The following is a 16,894-nucleotide window of genomic DNA, read 5'->3' as shown; positions in this document are numbered from 1 at the left end:
GTCTAGGACTAGGTGGACTTGTTTCTATAGTGAAGGCCAAATATTTCTAGATGATACCCAAAATGACATTTTACTAGGCCAAAATGCACTTTCTCTAGCTAAAATTAAAGATTATGCATGCTTCTAGGTTTTGAATGCACCATGGCACAACATATGGTCATATTGTCAACCATCAAGAACCTGTTCTTATGGCAGGACTTAATGGAACACCCACATATTCGCATGGTGCAGATCTGCCAGGTTGGAATCAAGCATAATCAAGTATTGGCTAGAGAAATTTTACTCATGGATCATGATTTTGGTCCACAAAAATGCCAAGCATATATTGCCTTTAGCGGGTCTAATGTTAGGGTTCGGATCCTATGCAATGCATATTTTGCACCATAGAGCTATATAGCCTCAATGGCAACCACATCATTCAATCAAGGAAATGGGCAGCTATCAACTAGGGTGCGACATTGTGTGCTATACATGACATATTAGATGCAAATAGACAGCATCTTTGAAAGTCTAATAGCCGTCTGTCTTTATGTACGGATGATGTATCGGCCATCGAGGGTTATATATAGCTCTCTATAAGGCAAAACACTTATGTGTTGGTTTGTGATGGATGATTTTGATGAAGTGATAAATGACTAGACTTTTATTATAAGTTGCATCAACAAAGTCACGGTAAATTCCTATCGTGGTCTTGGTTAAGATTCAATCAATTTGCAGCTCTATACTTTTTGCCTATCCTGATGAGGATGGAAGAAAGAGCAGCATATTAAAGGACATCACGTATCCTTTTCTTTTCCTTAGCTTTCATGAGTAAAGTGGAGACAATGAGCAGGAGAAGGGGGGCCAAAAAGTGAAAACATGGTACTTTAGCCTCACAAAGTTCCATAAAAAACAAAGGCACCACATGATAAATGAGGACTTATTGCTTCGAGTTGTTGAACACCAAAAAGAGTAGGGCCCCAGCCTTTTTGGCTGGTGTCAAACCTTCTTTATCTCCCTGAAGGCATTATTCTTGAGCCTTTGAATTATGGTCATGGCCTTTATGCTTTCCACCCTTGTGAACTATGCAAGATGACCACAGGTTTAAAGGGACTGAGGGTACTAGAATGCTTCCACCTGAAGCTTTTCTATCTTTGGTGGTCCAACGTTGCTTCCTGAAGGAACTTGAGTCCTTAAGGAATAAATAGTTTCAGGACCAATGGCCACCAAGAAACTGAAATAAGCCTCAAAAGCAGAGAAAGCAGAACAAATTTCACAAAGCAACAAACTTTACAGGTAGAGAGGGATGAGGATGGGAGAAACATCTGCATCTTATATGGCCCATGACATTTAGTTTCTTAAAATCAGTTAATTTTTTCCCTCAATATCCTTGATTTTGGGGTTTCTTTTTAGTGCATCCTGACAAATTGAATTAAGTTTTCTGTTGCCCACGAAACAATAAAAAATATAGAGAACCATATGATCTACCTTGAAGAGCAGGTATGCAGCCATCACACATGGAGTGTGAAGACATTAGTGATCATAATTTTGCTAAGTTCCGAAATTATGTCAGATTTTTTTTACTAACACTAGTATTTGATGTGTCCTATACAAATGATTTATTTTAAAACACTTGAGCATTTCAGGGATGGTAATGATTCCACGGATCAAAATTGTTGGAGCAAATGGAGAATGCTAATTGATTGAGTTGGTAAAGTTATTAAGTGTTGAATATTAATGACTTGGATTTGATCTAGCCCTCATCCCAGTTTTGGCTGGGCTTCTTCCCTTGTCCTGTCATAGTCTGGGGGAAAAATAGCAAGAAGGAAAGAAAGAGAAAGAAAAAGAAGAACAAAGAAGAAAGTTCAGAGTACAAATATGACAACATTCCCCCCACTTAATTTCATGCACCTCATTTTAAGTCATGTGAGAGAAGTGCATTTGTGCAAGTATGATCAAAGGAATCCACCGAAGTCTGATTGCCTATAGGCCTCTAAAGGCATTTTTGACTTGCTACTTGCTAGCCCCATAATTACTATTAGATTTAGGGGTATAATCGAGCCGAACCGAACAGCTTTGTTTTGATTCAACTCAAAATATTCGAGCTCGAAAGTCGATTTGAAATCGACTGAGCCTCAATATCTCAAGTTCGAATTAGAACTTGAAATCATACCTTAATTTACTATATATATATATATATATATATATATAATTTAAAATATATATAAATTTAAATAGGATCGTGAAGTTTCAACTCAAGTATTTTGCTACTCGAGTTCGATTCAAACTTGATAAACATCGAGTCGAATCGAACTTGAATAGCTCGCAAACGACTTGACTCATTTGCACCCCTAATCAGATCTACAAAAAATCACATTCATATGACAAAGATATTGCAACAAGAAACCTCTTCCTTTTAAAGCTTTGATTATAAGTTACATGGCAATATTTACTGATCATTGGGCAACTCTGCAAAAGTCGTTACATGGGAATCAAGTTCTGTACAAGCATTCAAAAGATTGTGGTACACTGGGTGTGGGTGATCAGTTTCAGCAATAAGGTCTTTCAGCTTATGAGATAACCTAACAATGGTATTCTTTTTTAAGCAACTGGATTTGTTCTTGAGTAGATTTAACCATGACTTCTTGGAGAATGCGTCCATCTCAATCTCCTGATGGACATCAATGCAAGAGATGGCTGCCATAGGTTCATCTTCCATCAATTTTATGCAAAACCTTTCTTTGATGATAGGAGGTGGTGGTATACGACCAAAATGAATCAGGTGCTCCCATGACATTTCCAGTACCTGCTCCTGAATTATGATGACAAGCAGTTTGGTTAAACCATGTTAGAGTGTTCTATGTTTTCTAGTATAGTAATTTACTCAATTGCAGCAACATTTGAATGTAAAAGATCAATTTTAAGCAGAAAATAGTGATCAATGAAAAAATAATGAAAAAGAAATACAAATTACGAATAGTAAAAGAACCAAACGTAATATATGGCATTTAAAAGCCAAATCTTTTAGTTAGTGGCAAATGCGATAAAGTATTCTGAAGGTTTTAGTAACTCTGCAAGTATATAAGAAAAGTAAAGTTTGTTCACGATGGAGTCAAAAATAGAAGCAGAGCCAAATTGGAGCTAAAAAAAAAAACAAAAAAAACAAAAAATCACCTTTCCAGCTCTGAATGCACCGAGCACCATATGAAGATGTCTTCTCGTGTCAAAGTGGTATCCATGATTTAGCATTTGTTGATACACATTCTCAAAATCATGCCAATTGTTTGTTTTGGCACATGCTTCCATCATGGTATTGAATGTAAACTTATCTGGAACAACCTTGTGACTCAAATCAGTTTTGCTGTTAATATGATGGCTGCCATCCAAAATCTTCTCAAACAGATCCTTTGCTTCTTTAAACATGTCATGCTCTATATATGATTTCAACATGATGTTGCAAGTTACAATGTTGGGTGAGCAAAATTTATGCATTTGATTAAAGATATATCTGGCATTTTCAATGCTTCCAGAGTTCAGACAGGCTTGAATCAGTCCGGTGTATGTCACAACTAAAGGCTTCTTTGCAACCTTGCAAATATTGTTGATCTGCAGAAAGAAGCACAAACACCAATTAAAATTTCTTTTAGCTGTAAAATATGCATAATCATAAGGTGAAAGTCATACAAACACGTCCAAGAATACTTTATACACACACACACACACACACACACACACACACACACAGTAATAACACAAAGCAGTAGATAGTAGTCATAGATTTATTAAGATAAGAAATGGTAGGTCAAAGATTGTGGTTAAAGAACATTATATATCATGTCAATTTCAAGTGTTAAAGGTAATGTGTTGCATGTATAATGTAATATCTGTGTAAGTATATAGTTTAGGTACCTTATTGCATTGACAAGTGAGATTATGTCAATTTCAAATGTTAAGGTAATGTGCTGCATGTATAATGTAATATCTGTGTAAACATATAGTTTAGGCATTTATTGCATTGATGGGTTACATGAAGGACCATGGCATCTTTCTAGTTGGAGATTATTGCATCTTTGCAATTTGTCCAATTTTTGCTCTTTTACTTTCCAGTACTATAAGACAGAGGGGCAGTTGTCTCCACTGAGACACGATACAGCATTATGAGCTGATGCTACAATAAACAAAATATAAAATACTTGAAGGGTTGCAAACTTTTCTTCTATTTTTTTTACCAGTCATCTATGTATTTCTTTGCATAACATATTTAGTTGCTGCTGAGAAAAGATTCTTGTAACTACGATTATAGATGAGGCAAGATAAAGCTATGGGTGAACAAACTCGTACAATATAAACAGCATAAATACATCACATACAGACCTGAAGTAGTGCTTCTTGGCATCTTCCTGCACTACAAAGACAACGAGCAAGGTCATAATAGAGACTAGCTGAACCTACAACCCCACGTCTTTCCATATCCTTTACTGCTAGCACAGCTTCATCTATTCTCCCTTCTTTCCATAGAGTATTCACAAGAACTGGAATAGAAGTTGGGTTCAGTAACAAACTTAGTAAGTAAAATCATAAAATTTCACTCAAGAGTCACCAATACCTTTGTAATTCAAAGCACCAGGAATAGAAGACTTCTTCACTTTCCTGAAAAATTCATGCACCAAGTTGTACTTGCCACATGCAAACATCACCTGCTCAACCAGTCACAGAGAACTATAGGTTGATAAGATTATTGAAGGAATTCACTGAAAAAAAGAACTATATTTGAAGTTGCAGCCCACAGCTGCCTGAAGAGGAAGAATGGCACCACTAACAAAATAAAACAAATAAATGCCTTTCTATGTTTCTTGGTGCCAAGAACGATCTCCACAACAAAAAAAAAAAAAAAAAAAAAAAAAGAAGAAGAAGGAAAAACCTGCTGTCAAACGCATAAAATCTACCACTCAAATTTTTTTATGATGGTTTGTACAACTTTTCTCATAATCCTGCCGCTATAAGCATAGCAAGAGATTGGTGACTATCAGTATAACCATCACTCAAACCAATAAGAGCACCAGTCATAACTGTCGCTGATTTCTCGCTTTTAATGGTGGTTAGCAGGAGTTTAGCGATGGTTTTGTTTGTTCCTAATTATTTTATCTTAGCAACAGTTTTTTAAGTTTTACCAATGCTTTTTCCTCGGTAATTATTTGCAGTAGCAGTGTTTTGTTTACCTTAAGCAATGGTTACTGCTGACTCTAAAAGTTTTCTGTTTATTTTTTTATTGTCTTTTCTTTTTGTGATTCTGCTGCCACTAAAATTTCCTTCTAAGACAGTTTTAACTACCAATAAATGTATTTCTAGTTTACTTATTTACTTTTAGTAGCATTTTCCAACCATTGGAAAAGGTATATTTTTAAATTATTTTCTTGCAATATCCTTAAAACCCGTCAAAATGACATAAAAGTACATATGTACCTATGAACATCATTGATCCATATTATCCATTATAGGCTACAAACATCAACAACATTTAAATTTCTGTAACAACCAAATATTCTTTTAACATAAGAAAAAAATGAAAGAGATCGATTATAAGCCAAAAATACACCAAACTCTGTACTGCATAGAGTGTCACTTCATCTGGGCTGTACTATGAAAGGGCAGTTCCAAAAATCAACAACTCCTATGATTTGATATAGAGCAGCATGCCTTGTCCATTGCAGATGACAAGGAGCCAGAGCACAGAAGAATTGTCCCAGCTTATTCTTTTTATTTATTTATTTATTTATTTATCTTACCTCAGCTCCTATTTTCTGACTCCCCTACTTTTATTTCATAATTACTCTGTCTCTCAGCACCTTCCTTCTTCCTGCTTCTTTTTCTTTTCCCCTCTTTTTCAGAATTCTGCTTGTTCAATCATCAGTTCACAGGAAACCAACTAAATGTTTGCATGATGATCTAACTCTATTAAATAAGCACTGTGTTCTACTAAGTGGCCTAATTGGTTTAGCTAAATTATAATGCAAGGTAAATTTTATTTATGGAGAACTTATGTCCAGAATAGCAAGCCCAGTACCACGGGAATTTTGTTCAAAACTTATGCTGTAATATGTTTGCATCAGTTCATTTAGATATGATAAGTAGAATTGCCTCAAACTGATATGCTAAAATAAGAACTAGAATTATCCAAAATCTGGGATTAGAAAATCCAATTGAGGAGATTCCTCTTGATACCATTCAACTCTGATACTGTGATTGTATATTTGTACATTGGTAGAATGAGAGAGCTTTTCAGTCTTATGAAAGAAGACAGCTAACCAATGTATCATGTGCATCAGAAACAAGCTTTTTGTTCTTGACATCAGAACTGCATTGCATTATACATACAAGCAGTCTTCCTCCTGTCATGAAAATAAATGGACAAAAAGGCATAGTCTATTGCTGAGTGTCATAATTCAAAAAGCTGCTTGACTTTACAGCACTGAACAGCTTCATAGACAAGATTACAATTTTAGTGTAGAAACTATGAATATTTTTACCAATTAAGTGTTCACAACCACATTAACTTACACCAATTAAAATATCTCAAATCTTTAGTTCTCACCTCTTCCACCACCTTCATAAAATCTCACAAATTATGCAATCATCCAACTGCCACCAAGGGCTATCATCTTTCGTGGCAAGCCTATTCATATCCATTGCATCTTCAGAAAAAGATATATTAAGTTGTTACTGGCCTTTTATCAAGCAAATTCAAGAACCCTTCCTTTTGCCCCACCCCAGTCCTCAAATATAATCTTTTCAGAACTTCATAACCAACTTATTTGAAAAAGTAATCCTCAAACAAAAATATGCCATTTCTGTTGTTTTCCATCACACTTGAAGAAACACTCAAGCTCATGCTAGTGTAGCATTCTCATCTATGCTGCGATCTAATATGCTTCTAGCTCAAGGTTCCAATTTAAACAATGCTGGCTATAGATCTGTCCCATTAAACTCCCTTAAATCATATCGGCATGCTGCAGCTGCATGGATTTGTGAAGCACATATATCTCCATCTGTTACTTTATAATTTATTTGGAACTAGTAACTATAGCTCCCATTATTTTGTAAAATAGATATAACTACAAGGCATTTTTCTTGGCCGAAAACTTCATTGATTATCTTGAATAGATGAAGGGTCAATGGATGTGACATTAGACCAAGGTCCACAATTTTGGTACCGAACCTCCTATTGGTTCCATGTTGGCATAGTGTCAATACACTCCACATAGGGATTGGTTCAGCATACTATACTTGTTACACCTCCCATACCAAGCATCTGTTCCATAATAGAGTTGGTTTGGTATGCCCAGTACAGGACAATATGCACCTGTATTGCAAACATTTCACTAGACAATTCCTGAATATCAAGTCTTTCTTATTCTATGGCAATGGTAGAGAATAAAATGCCATCTTGAGGTCCTCCACTTAGTGTAGATCCATGAACCAAAACAGTTTCCACTTTAGGCAGTTTCTTTTGATGGAACTTTTAGTGCTTTCTCTATAATCATTTAGTACACGTTCACTATTTACAAACATCAAACAATCTATGCAATGCTATTTGAATGCCCCATTCATATTGATAAAAGGCTATATAAATCTCTTCTCTCAACTCCTTCAATTGATTTTTTAGGCTGGTAAAATAAAATGACTGCTGGAAACCATGATATAGAGAATCGAGTATCCATGGGTCTTTTTGCCCATCTTAGCCTATGATTTATGATTTATCACCCACAAGTAAAACTTAATGGTGTATCTCAAAGTTGACCTTAACAAGCAGCCCTTTCTCACGTTACTCAGGGTCTGGTTCATGGGTTTAAGCATCACAAACCAACTATTCTTTGGTAACTACATAATTTTGTAATCGCAAGAGAAGGCCCAAAGTCATTAAAATTGATGTAGTAGCTATACAACTGGTGCATAGGATTCCAATCTGGGTAATTGCAGGCCCAAGGAAAGGATTGCTAAAACTAAGAGACAAGCCATGAAAAACTAGTGACATCTGGACATGCACGTTGAGCAACGCAATCAGTTTAAGCACAATACTAGAAGTCATGAAAGCCCCCATGGCCTGATCAAGCCTGAGCAGAATTTCGAGTCTAGAAGAAGCAAGCTCAGGATCATAGCAAGCATTTACCTTATACTCACTGATCTGAAACATGATTTCTAATGCATTTTCAACCAAATTAAAGATCCCAGAAAATTGTCTGCAATTTTATAAACACAATAAGTATTACAGCCTAATAAGCATAATCTTCCAGGGAATTTAGAATGACTTGTTAAGATATGACCAATATGGTGATATAAACCAATGGTGATAAAAATATGATGTATCATCAATTTGATTTGTCAGCTGTGGTGATTCTGTTGGCACCGCAAAATGTAATATGGCTGGAATTTATTACTGCTTCAGTGAGTTATAAACATGTAAACCTGAATTACTCAGAGAACCACGCCACTGTCTGCATATTTGAATAAGTGCTAGCAAATGATTTCTTAAAGGTCAATAGATATTCGGAAGACAAACTAGACGATATTAAATTTACCTCCATGACAAGGCCATATGTTGTATTTGAAGGCTTTATACCCTCCTGCTTCAACTGCTGCAACACCCAGAATGCTCCTTCCCATTGCTTCTGCTGAACGCAAGCATTTAAAACCTACAATGATGGGAGATATTCAGTTACTATATTGGACCAGTAACAAATAAATTTCAATTTATATTAGACATACAACTGCATATGTCAGACTACTCACAGCATTGTATACAACAAGGTCTGGTTCCAACCGAGGATCCCACTTCTGGAGAGGACCCAGCTTAAACTTCTTCTCTGGGGGATCACGCATGCAATCAATGACATCAAATAATTCTTTCATGAGACCCGCTTGCCCAAGTGTGACAGCAATACAATGGTAAGCTGCAAGGTCAGGATATGAAGATAATTCTTGCTGCAAACAATTGAAATGTAATTACTATACTTGTAAAAGTAAATTGCATCTACAACACTGAAAGTGATGTGGATAAAATGTATTACACGCATAGCATAAAAAATGTTCAGTGCCTCAATAGGTTTCTTCGCCTTCCCAAGTACATTAAGCACAGTTGTGTAAATATATCTGTATAAACAAAGGAACAGTCAAAATCACACCAAATAATGGAAGGATAAAAGACTTGCAGAAAGATAGCAGAAGAGAAGAAATGCAATAAATCATAGCGTAGAAGTAGATGTGTGGATCATGGTTCACAAACTATACTGAACCACTCATATCAAGGTGAACCAGTACCAAAATGATGTGGAGCCAGGGCAGTTTGGTCTTTTCAAAGATGGCAAGGAGTGAACCAGGCTGACCCAGGTCACACCAGGCTGAACGACCAGCTCCACCAGTGTTCGCGCAATATAGATCAGTTCCAGTTTGCCCCAACCTACCCCCTGACCACCCTGCTTTCTCTCCCAATACAATCCCTCGATCCCCTTTTTTCTTCCACCTCTCTCTCTCTCTCTCTCTTCTGCGAGTGACCAACAAGCATGCCACCTCTGCCGATCGCTTGGAACCTTGTCTACCCCTCACCATCTCTCTTTAATGGCGATGGTGATGATATGATCAAAGAGACCTCTGGTCCAGCTCTTCTTCCTCCTCCAGTACTCCTTCCAATGATGATCCTGCTGGACGAAGCCTGTAATCAATCCTCTTGTAATCATCGTCCTCAACACCTTAAGGTCACCCCTTCCTCTCCACCTCATGTGCTCTATGTGGTTACTCCCTCCACCACTACCCATGAGGATTTTGGGGCATTGATACTTGAAAGGCATGGTCTTGTGTACCTTGTGTCAGTAAGGTTACCAACCTTGTACCTGACAGGCACAAGCCGTGGTACCCATAAAATGAAACTTGGTTTGAATACAAAGGACTGAATAACCATTTCTTGCTTTAAGTCTTTAACCATCCGCATGTTTGCATTTTCCTAAGAATATAATGGGTGAAAAAATACCTGCTCTTGTACGACTTGAATCTTTCACGCGATTGAAGCCATTGAACAACTTGTAACACTCGCTTCCAGTTCCCAAATGCACCTAATATCTGGACAACCCTCAAGATAGAGTGATCTGAGAATTTGATTTTTGCACTATGCAACATGTGGGAGAATTTCCACTCCGGCATATTTACATCTGTAGCATTCAACCTATGACAGTAACAAAAACTGCAAGTTAAAGCTCGAGTAAAGTCAATAAAGTTGAGATAATGCATTTGGAAATGATATGGAAAGCAAGACCTGAGGAAGAAAACATATACACATACATACATATCTTAACTCTTAAGGAAGAAACCCACAAAAGCCTGCTTTCAAGAGACAACTTCCACTATTTAAGAGTATGTTTCAGGTTCCTCATGAGAATGCAAAAGATGGTTCCATGGGCATCCCACTAGCTTTTTCCATTGAAGTGGTGAATAATGACAACATAGAAGCAAAAGGACCTAATTAGGCCAGATAATTCTTAGCATCCCCAACAAGAAATCCCAAAGGGACCAGCATCGCATATCACTTAAGTGCAAAACAGTTAAAACCAATAAAGAAACCGAATACAGAACCCAAAACTCAAGAACCCAGGATCAGGATGAATAGCAGCTTGTTCCTTGTTGAATTTGTCAAAATATCCAAAGATTTAAAAACATATTTCAGTTTTGAAGTATTTGACCCTCCTTCTTCCTCTTGCATTGGACTGCTAATGGGACACTTGAGTTTTCTAAATAAATGAATTCTTGTTTAAGTTTAATATATGACAGCTTGACTTAATATCTATCAAGAAATAGAACTTCCCTTCATGCAGCTCAAGCTGCTAAAGTAATTCACTAATGAGAGACCATATAAACGCATGTTCTGATCATAACTGCTGTTTTGCTTCAAGGTACCTTTTTAAATATCAAATTTTGTTCGATCAGTCCAGCTTCAACATGATAGGCATATGTAAGCGGTTCAATTTTCATGAGGCAAGCTGTAACTAGACTTCTGGTTTTCAAGAAATACATAAGTTAAAGAATAAGCCGCCTTACATCAAAGTCAAATACATAATCCCTCAGCAGAACTTTTTAAATCCCATCTCAATCCAGATAAACATGTAACAAACCAATAGAACTCCCAGTGAGAAGGAAAACAGAATGAGAGGGAGAACGAGGAGAGTAGCAGGGTATTCTATTTGTTGTTGAACAACACGTAGAAGGAAACAAAGGGCTGCAACAGGCTACTTTTGAGAGAAATTAGTACTAAAAAAATGTCATGGCCATGGCTTTATTCTGTCTTCCCCCTTTGAAACCTTAAAGATTCTCAGAATGCAAAAAATAGTGTTTTGACAAACATAATATTTAATATTCCCATTTCTGATCTCTACCACTATGTACCTAGTAGACGCCAATACAATTTGATACCAGAAGATTCAGTTGGATTGAAAAATTCTAATTGAGTCGGATTACATATATTTGGATATTTAGATGGGAGTGAGACCCCTATTTGAAGCACAGTCCTAGAAATCCTAACTTCTTACAGGGCCCACCTTCTCTCAGAAATAGGGCTCACTTGGAAGTTTTTAATAATGTAAAGAGAATTGGCGCAATCTGACTCTTATAGCATAAAGAGGGGACTACACATACTCTCCCTTGGTCACATGGAATCTTAAGTCTCCACAGTATTTGAAAGGGAAACTGCCCCTGGCTCACCCTGGCTCTGCCAATAATTGGAATCTTTAAGTAAAAATCATGTAGAAAATGGAGTTTGACCTAAAGCAAAGTGATCTAAAGCTTGAGGAATGAATTTATGTGGTTAACTGAAGAATTAAGCAGAAGCTTTCCAGCAAATGTTAGATTTGATTGAACTACTAAGGTTGTTTTTAGTGATGAAAGCACCAAGCATGGAGGAAACAACAAGGACAGGTATTAGACTAACTAGTCTGGCGAAGATTAAAAGTAATTCAAATTACAAAAAAAAAGAAATGGAAGAGAAGTTTTGTGAAACACACTGATGGAGAACAAATAGGAAAAAGTAACACAGTCATAAGAAAGAGGGATAAGGCTTTTCTTTATGCCTTCACTTAAAATCTGAAGTAGAGTAATTTGATGCATAGTGCTTTACAAGGTACTTACAGGTTCTTTGCTCCTTTAAGAGCGATGCAACTTTCCTATGAAATTAAAATTTTCAAGACATCCTGGTGCATTTTCTCTTCTGTGCATCTTCTTCTGAAATTTTTCTAAGAGCTTCTCGATTACGTTTGCACTTGCTTCTTGGAAAAATTATGAGATTTAAGAAGTAATGCTCAGAAAACTAAGAAAAGTTATTGCCCTCAAATGTTTAGGTCTAACATAAGCCAAAGAAAGGAGAAAAACAACTTGTATTCTACTGATAAAGGTATTTAAGCAACATATGTCATGGTGAATTTTTTGAGAATGATTTAATCAATAAACCAGAGATAACGAGATACCTTTCCGGGTCAACGACCCATTCTGGTTCTCAAGTAACATCATTCCTCAAGATTAAATTGCAAGCTTTCTAACATTCATTATATTACAAGTTTTATGAGTATGGGCTTTACACTCTGGTTCTATAGCATTATTAGCCTTCAATATCTGAACACTTTCTTCACTGTGCATGATGTCTTTCTAAACCTTTCCACTTCAGCTCTCTACTCTTTTATGTTTTATGGTTGTCTTCCATGTAAGTTGGAAGATATATACTAACTGAAACCCACCAGGAAGAGTTATAGTATTTAACCGAAATCTAATGAGCCATTATAACTTTTTTTTTTGTAATGCAACCTACATAAAAATCAAAACCAAAAATTAAACATAGTTATACAATTTATAAAACTGAAATCTCAACTTATTATGAGATCAGTCCTTTATAATCATATAATAACATGAAATCTGTTACCTTGTAACAAAAATTTAAGGGTTAGATCAGTATAACATTACTTCCCAAGTGAAGCAAGTTTTAACTTCAGAAAAAAAACATGCATGCATGAGACTTAAAAGTTATATTATGCCAAATAAAGTAGAGGTCTAAAACTATGACCGGGTTCCACATCCTGAGAAAAGATTTTAGCAAATACTAACTCCTCCATAAACATCAAATCTTAGACCTTTAGCCCAAGCCCTAAGCATATTAATCTATTCCTTGTAGATAATTGTAAGGTTAAATATAATGTTAGATGATACATAAATAACAGAACACAAACTGAAGCTCTTAAACCTTAAATGGCAAATGGCATTTTTCTTTCAAAACCAAAAAAGAAAAAGATTATGCAGTAGCCTCCTTGGATAATTAGATGCTATAGTATAACCCAACTTTCAACATTTCTTTACGTGCTTTTCCTGATCTTAAGGTATTCTGGAAATCGGCCCATTACAATAACCATCTAATTTATGTGTGGACTCATCAATCTTGTGAACGAGCATTATTAGGTCCATTTTGTGTTTGGTTTGAATTGGAAAATTTCAGCAAGCTCGATGTTGATTTGTCTTCATGGTAACAAAATGAAAAATTGATCTGGCCTAAATCAAATGAAAATTGAGAAAGAACCATATTTTACACTACACATCATTGCATATTAAAGGTGGCATATATGCAATAGCATGAGGATTTTGGGTATCTCGGTAAAATAACTTAGAAGACTTATTAATGTTAAGCACAAATAATTACTATATTACTCAACATCATGTGCCCTTTTGCAGATCTCAGCAGATCATTTAATTCTAACTGTTGTCTGGATTTTAGCTAAACTATTTCCCACCCACAAGTTAATAGTAGAGAGGTCAACTTATTCAAATAGAGAAAATTTGTCTAGCCCAATATATGAATGTAATAATCTTCATAATAAAGCCAAAATTACCACCTAGAAAGTTAGGAAGGAATAAGAGGAAGAGCAAATGTTGAGAAATTTCAAAGTACTCTGCAAGAAAAACAACTATAAGATGGCATTAACCGGATAAAATGGTGATGCTAAACAAACTGAAGAAAAAATAAGGAAGAAAATGCTCACTTAGTCTAAAAGGACTTGGGACGAAAAGCTGTCAGCACATTCATGAACACTGACATATAACTGAACTAAACTAAGATGCTTATGTGAATTAAATTCAGAAGTTTCAAACCCAGTCAAATCAAGGAGACCGGTATGGAGGAAAATATATGTTTAACAACAAAGGATAATTGGGAACACCTACTTCTTTGCTAGCTCATGAATTCTCTCTTCCATTTCCATTCGCAAAACTCTTGGCCTGTTTCTGACATCAGTGAATACCTCAAAAGTCTTGAAGGCAGCTCTGTCCTCAATATCAATGTCATCAGTATCACCTTGAACAAACTTATCAGGCTGCACATAAATTTTACCATGCATCTTGGTAGCGTTAGAACCATTTTTTCCTGCTTCCATAGCATCACCATTAATCTTTCTCAACAAACTATGATCTCCTTTTTCCTTTGAATCATTACCACTTCCATTGTCGTCTAACTTACTTCTACTCTTATCATCACTTCTTTGTACATTTTTCTTCTCCAAAAGCCCTTCCACCAAACCCCATCCACCACCACCACTGCCACTTTGAACAACAACACGCTTTTTATTCTTTACAGATACCCTGACATCTTCTGATTCCTTATTCCTTGTTCTGCGACCGATGTGCCCTCCAGCCAAGTTTGCATTCTCCCCATTTTTATTCTCCTCGTGATCAATATCTTCTGCTGCATTATGCGGTTGCTCCTTCAATCTAACCAACCTCCCCTTTCCTTTATTACCAGCTGCTCCCATGGCATCCTTCCCTGTTGATCTTTTCTTTGAGCTATACTCATCCAAATCACCAATCAATTTGTGACTCCTATCCATTTTAACCGACTCCATGACCTTCACATAATCATTGAATGTGGGATTAAACTTAAACTCGTCCTCGAGAAGCCGGCCAGGAGTCGAATGGGCTTCAATCTCTCCATTCGCCAAAGCATTGGCCACTCTGAGCTTGGGTTTTCTCACATCAAAATCCCAACTTTTGGTCACCCTCAAAGAATTCAAGGTGATACTGGAAACAGGTCTCCCTGGAATCAAAAACCCGTGACCAGAGCAAGAATTCAATGAAGAACCGGAGAAGAAAACCCGATTCCCCTTCAAATTAAAAACATCGATTTGTCCATTTGTCATCGTCATCACTAAAATCTCCTCCAGAACAATTCCACAAGCTCAAATATGAACTCCAATCGCCCTTTCCGATCAATACTGATGCGGAAAATCAATAAAAGAACGAATTTTGGTGAAGGGGAATCATCAGAACTAAGAGGAAGAACTGTGAACTCACGGATCGATGCTTCACTCCGATGCTTTTGCTCCAGGGCGAAGAGAGAGACGGATGAGGGCAGATTCGAGAGGTGCCGCTGCTGGCCCTGCAGATAAGAGGTGATGAGATCCGAGTCCATTAGTTTAACTTAACCCACCAAATACGCTTTGGCTCAAAGGCTTGGACCTCGATGCAACCCATCGCAAAAAAGTTTTGAATTAGATTTGGTCTAACAGAAACTAGATTCTAAAATCCAGATTTGGAATTTTGTGTTAATTTTTGTATGTCAAATCAAATTTATTCAGATATAATTTGGCCGGATCTGACTTTATCAATCTCCATACCTGACTTGATGGAAAAAATGGGGACTAATTTAAGGGCCATATCCAATCCATGAGTCTAACTTTTAGCTATCACGTTTAGGTCAAGTGAGATCCCACTTGTCGTTATTTCGTATTTTAAAATCACATTTTCTCTGGAAAGCAAAATGCTCTTTTTAGTGAGAAAAAACTACATACCAAATCATAACACATTTTATGACATATAGATATAGATCTATTATGGAGTGTTATGCATCACTCGATGACTATCATCAAGATGTAGACGGCTATCAATAGTGATGCACCATATATAGCATATAAGATCTTCTTATTCGATAGCCTTCTATCATTTAATGGAGGGCAGAAGTACTGTGCTACACAGTATTTTGCAGTATAAATTATGTATCGTAGAGAATTCATGATCGAATAAAAATATCAATATAACTTAAGTTATAATGTATTCTCTCTCTACATCGTTTGAAATATAGCTTGTATCATGTGAAAGTCAATTTAGCCCACATGCTCATGGAAACTCAATATTATTGTTTTGACGAATTTAGAAGAACACACAACTTTCTTCAACACAATTTTTGTGACATAATTTATCTATTTTTTTTTTTTAATTCATGTACTTGTTACAGCACATATAACATGTGGTCATAAACAATACCACTTATGATTAAGACATGAATAGAATGACAATAGGTCATAATTCTTTCTATCAATATTTTTATGTAAATAATTACATGTAGTGAAACATATTAAAAAGAAAAAAACTAGAGAAAGCTCCACATAGCTTTAATATAAATTTAATTTTAGATTGGAAGTGGGTCAAACTAATCCACTTGTAGCTTCGTAAATATATTAACAATCATGATATATGTGTTTCCTCCAAATATGGATTTAAAGGAGACAGCTAAGACCCTTTTAGTTCCTTAAAGTATGCCTTCAATAATTAAAAGTCAGATTTTTATAAAATATTTATACTAAATCTTTTGAAAAACCTACCATCAAATCGGGAGAGAAACCCAATCCTACAATATGTGACCTTAAACATGAGGTCTCCACAGTGCATCAGGGAGACAATATAAGTAACCCCATCCAAAGAGGGGCTATTGTTGATAAGATTGCGATGTGCATTACTTGCACTTCATCATGGAAAGTGACACACTTACCTAGTCATAAAAAAATATTAATATGTTGCAAAACTCCCTTTACATTTTATTTTCTAAGTCAATATGTATGCAGTCCTCTCT

General features: G+C 36.1%; 1 protein-coding gene across 1 annotated transcript; it reads right to left on the bottom strand.

The window, feature by feature from the left end:
- Positions 1–2,372: 2,372 nt before the first annotated feature.
- Positions 2,373–15,442, bottom strand: LOC105049056 (pentatricopeptide repeat-containing protein At1g30610, chloroplastic). Its single transcript, XM_010928591.4, has 9 exons — positions 14,218–15,442; positions 10,001–10,192; positions 9,045–9,126; positions 8,767–8,958; positions 8,556–8,669; positions 4,586–4,676; positions 4,354–4,511; positions 3,154–3,585; positions 2,373–2,791 (listed from the first exon to the last, which is right to left on the bottom strand). Exons 1-9 carry the CDS (start codon positions 15,189–15,191, stop codon positions 2,429–2,431), a joined length of 2,598 nt encoding a protein of 865 aa, XP_010926893.1. The 5' UTR covers positions 15,192–15,442; the 3' UTR covers positions 2,373–2,428.
- Between the last annotated feature and the right edge of the window lie 1,452 nt (positions 15,443–16,894).

The sequence above is a fragment of the Elaeis guineensis genome, chromosome 7, assembly GCF_000442705.2.
Source record: "Elaeis guineensis isolate ETL-2024a chromosome 7, EG11, whole genome shotgun sequence".
Classification (NCBI taxonomy): Eukaryota; Viridiplantae; Streptophyta; class Magnoliopsida; order Arecales; family Arecaceae; genus Elaeis; species Elaeis guineensis.
This window is presented reverse-complemented; position numbering and strand designations above follow the sequence as displayed.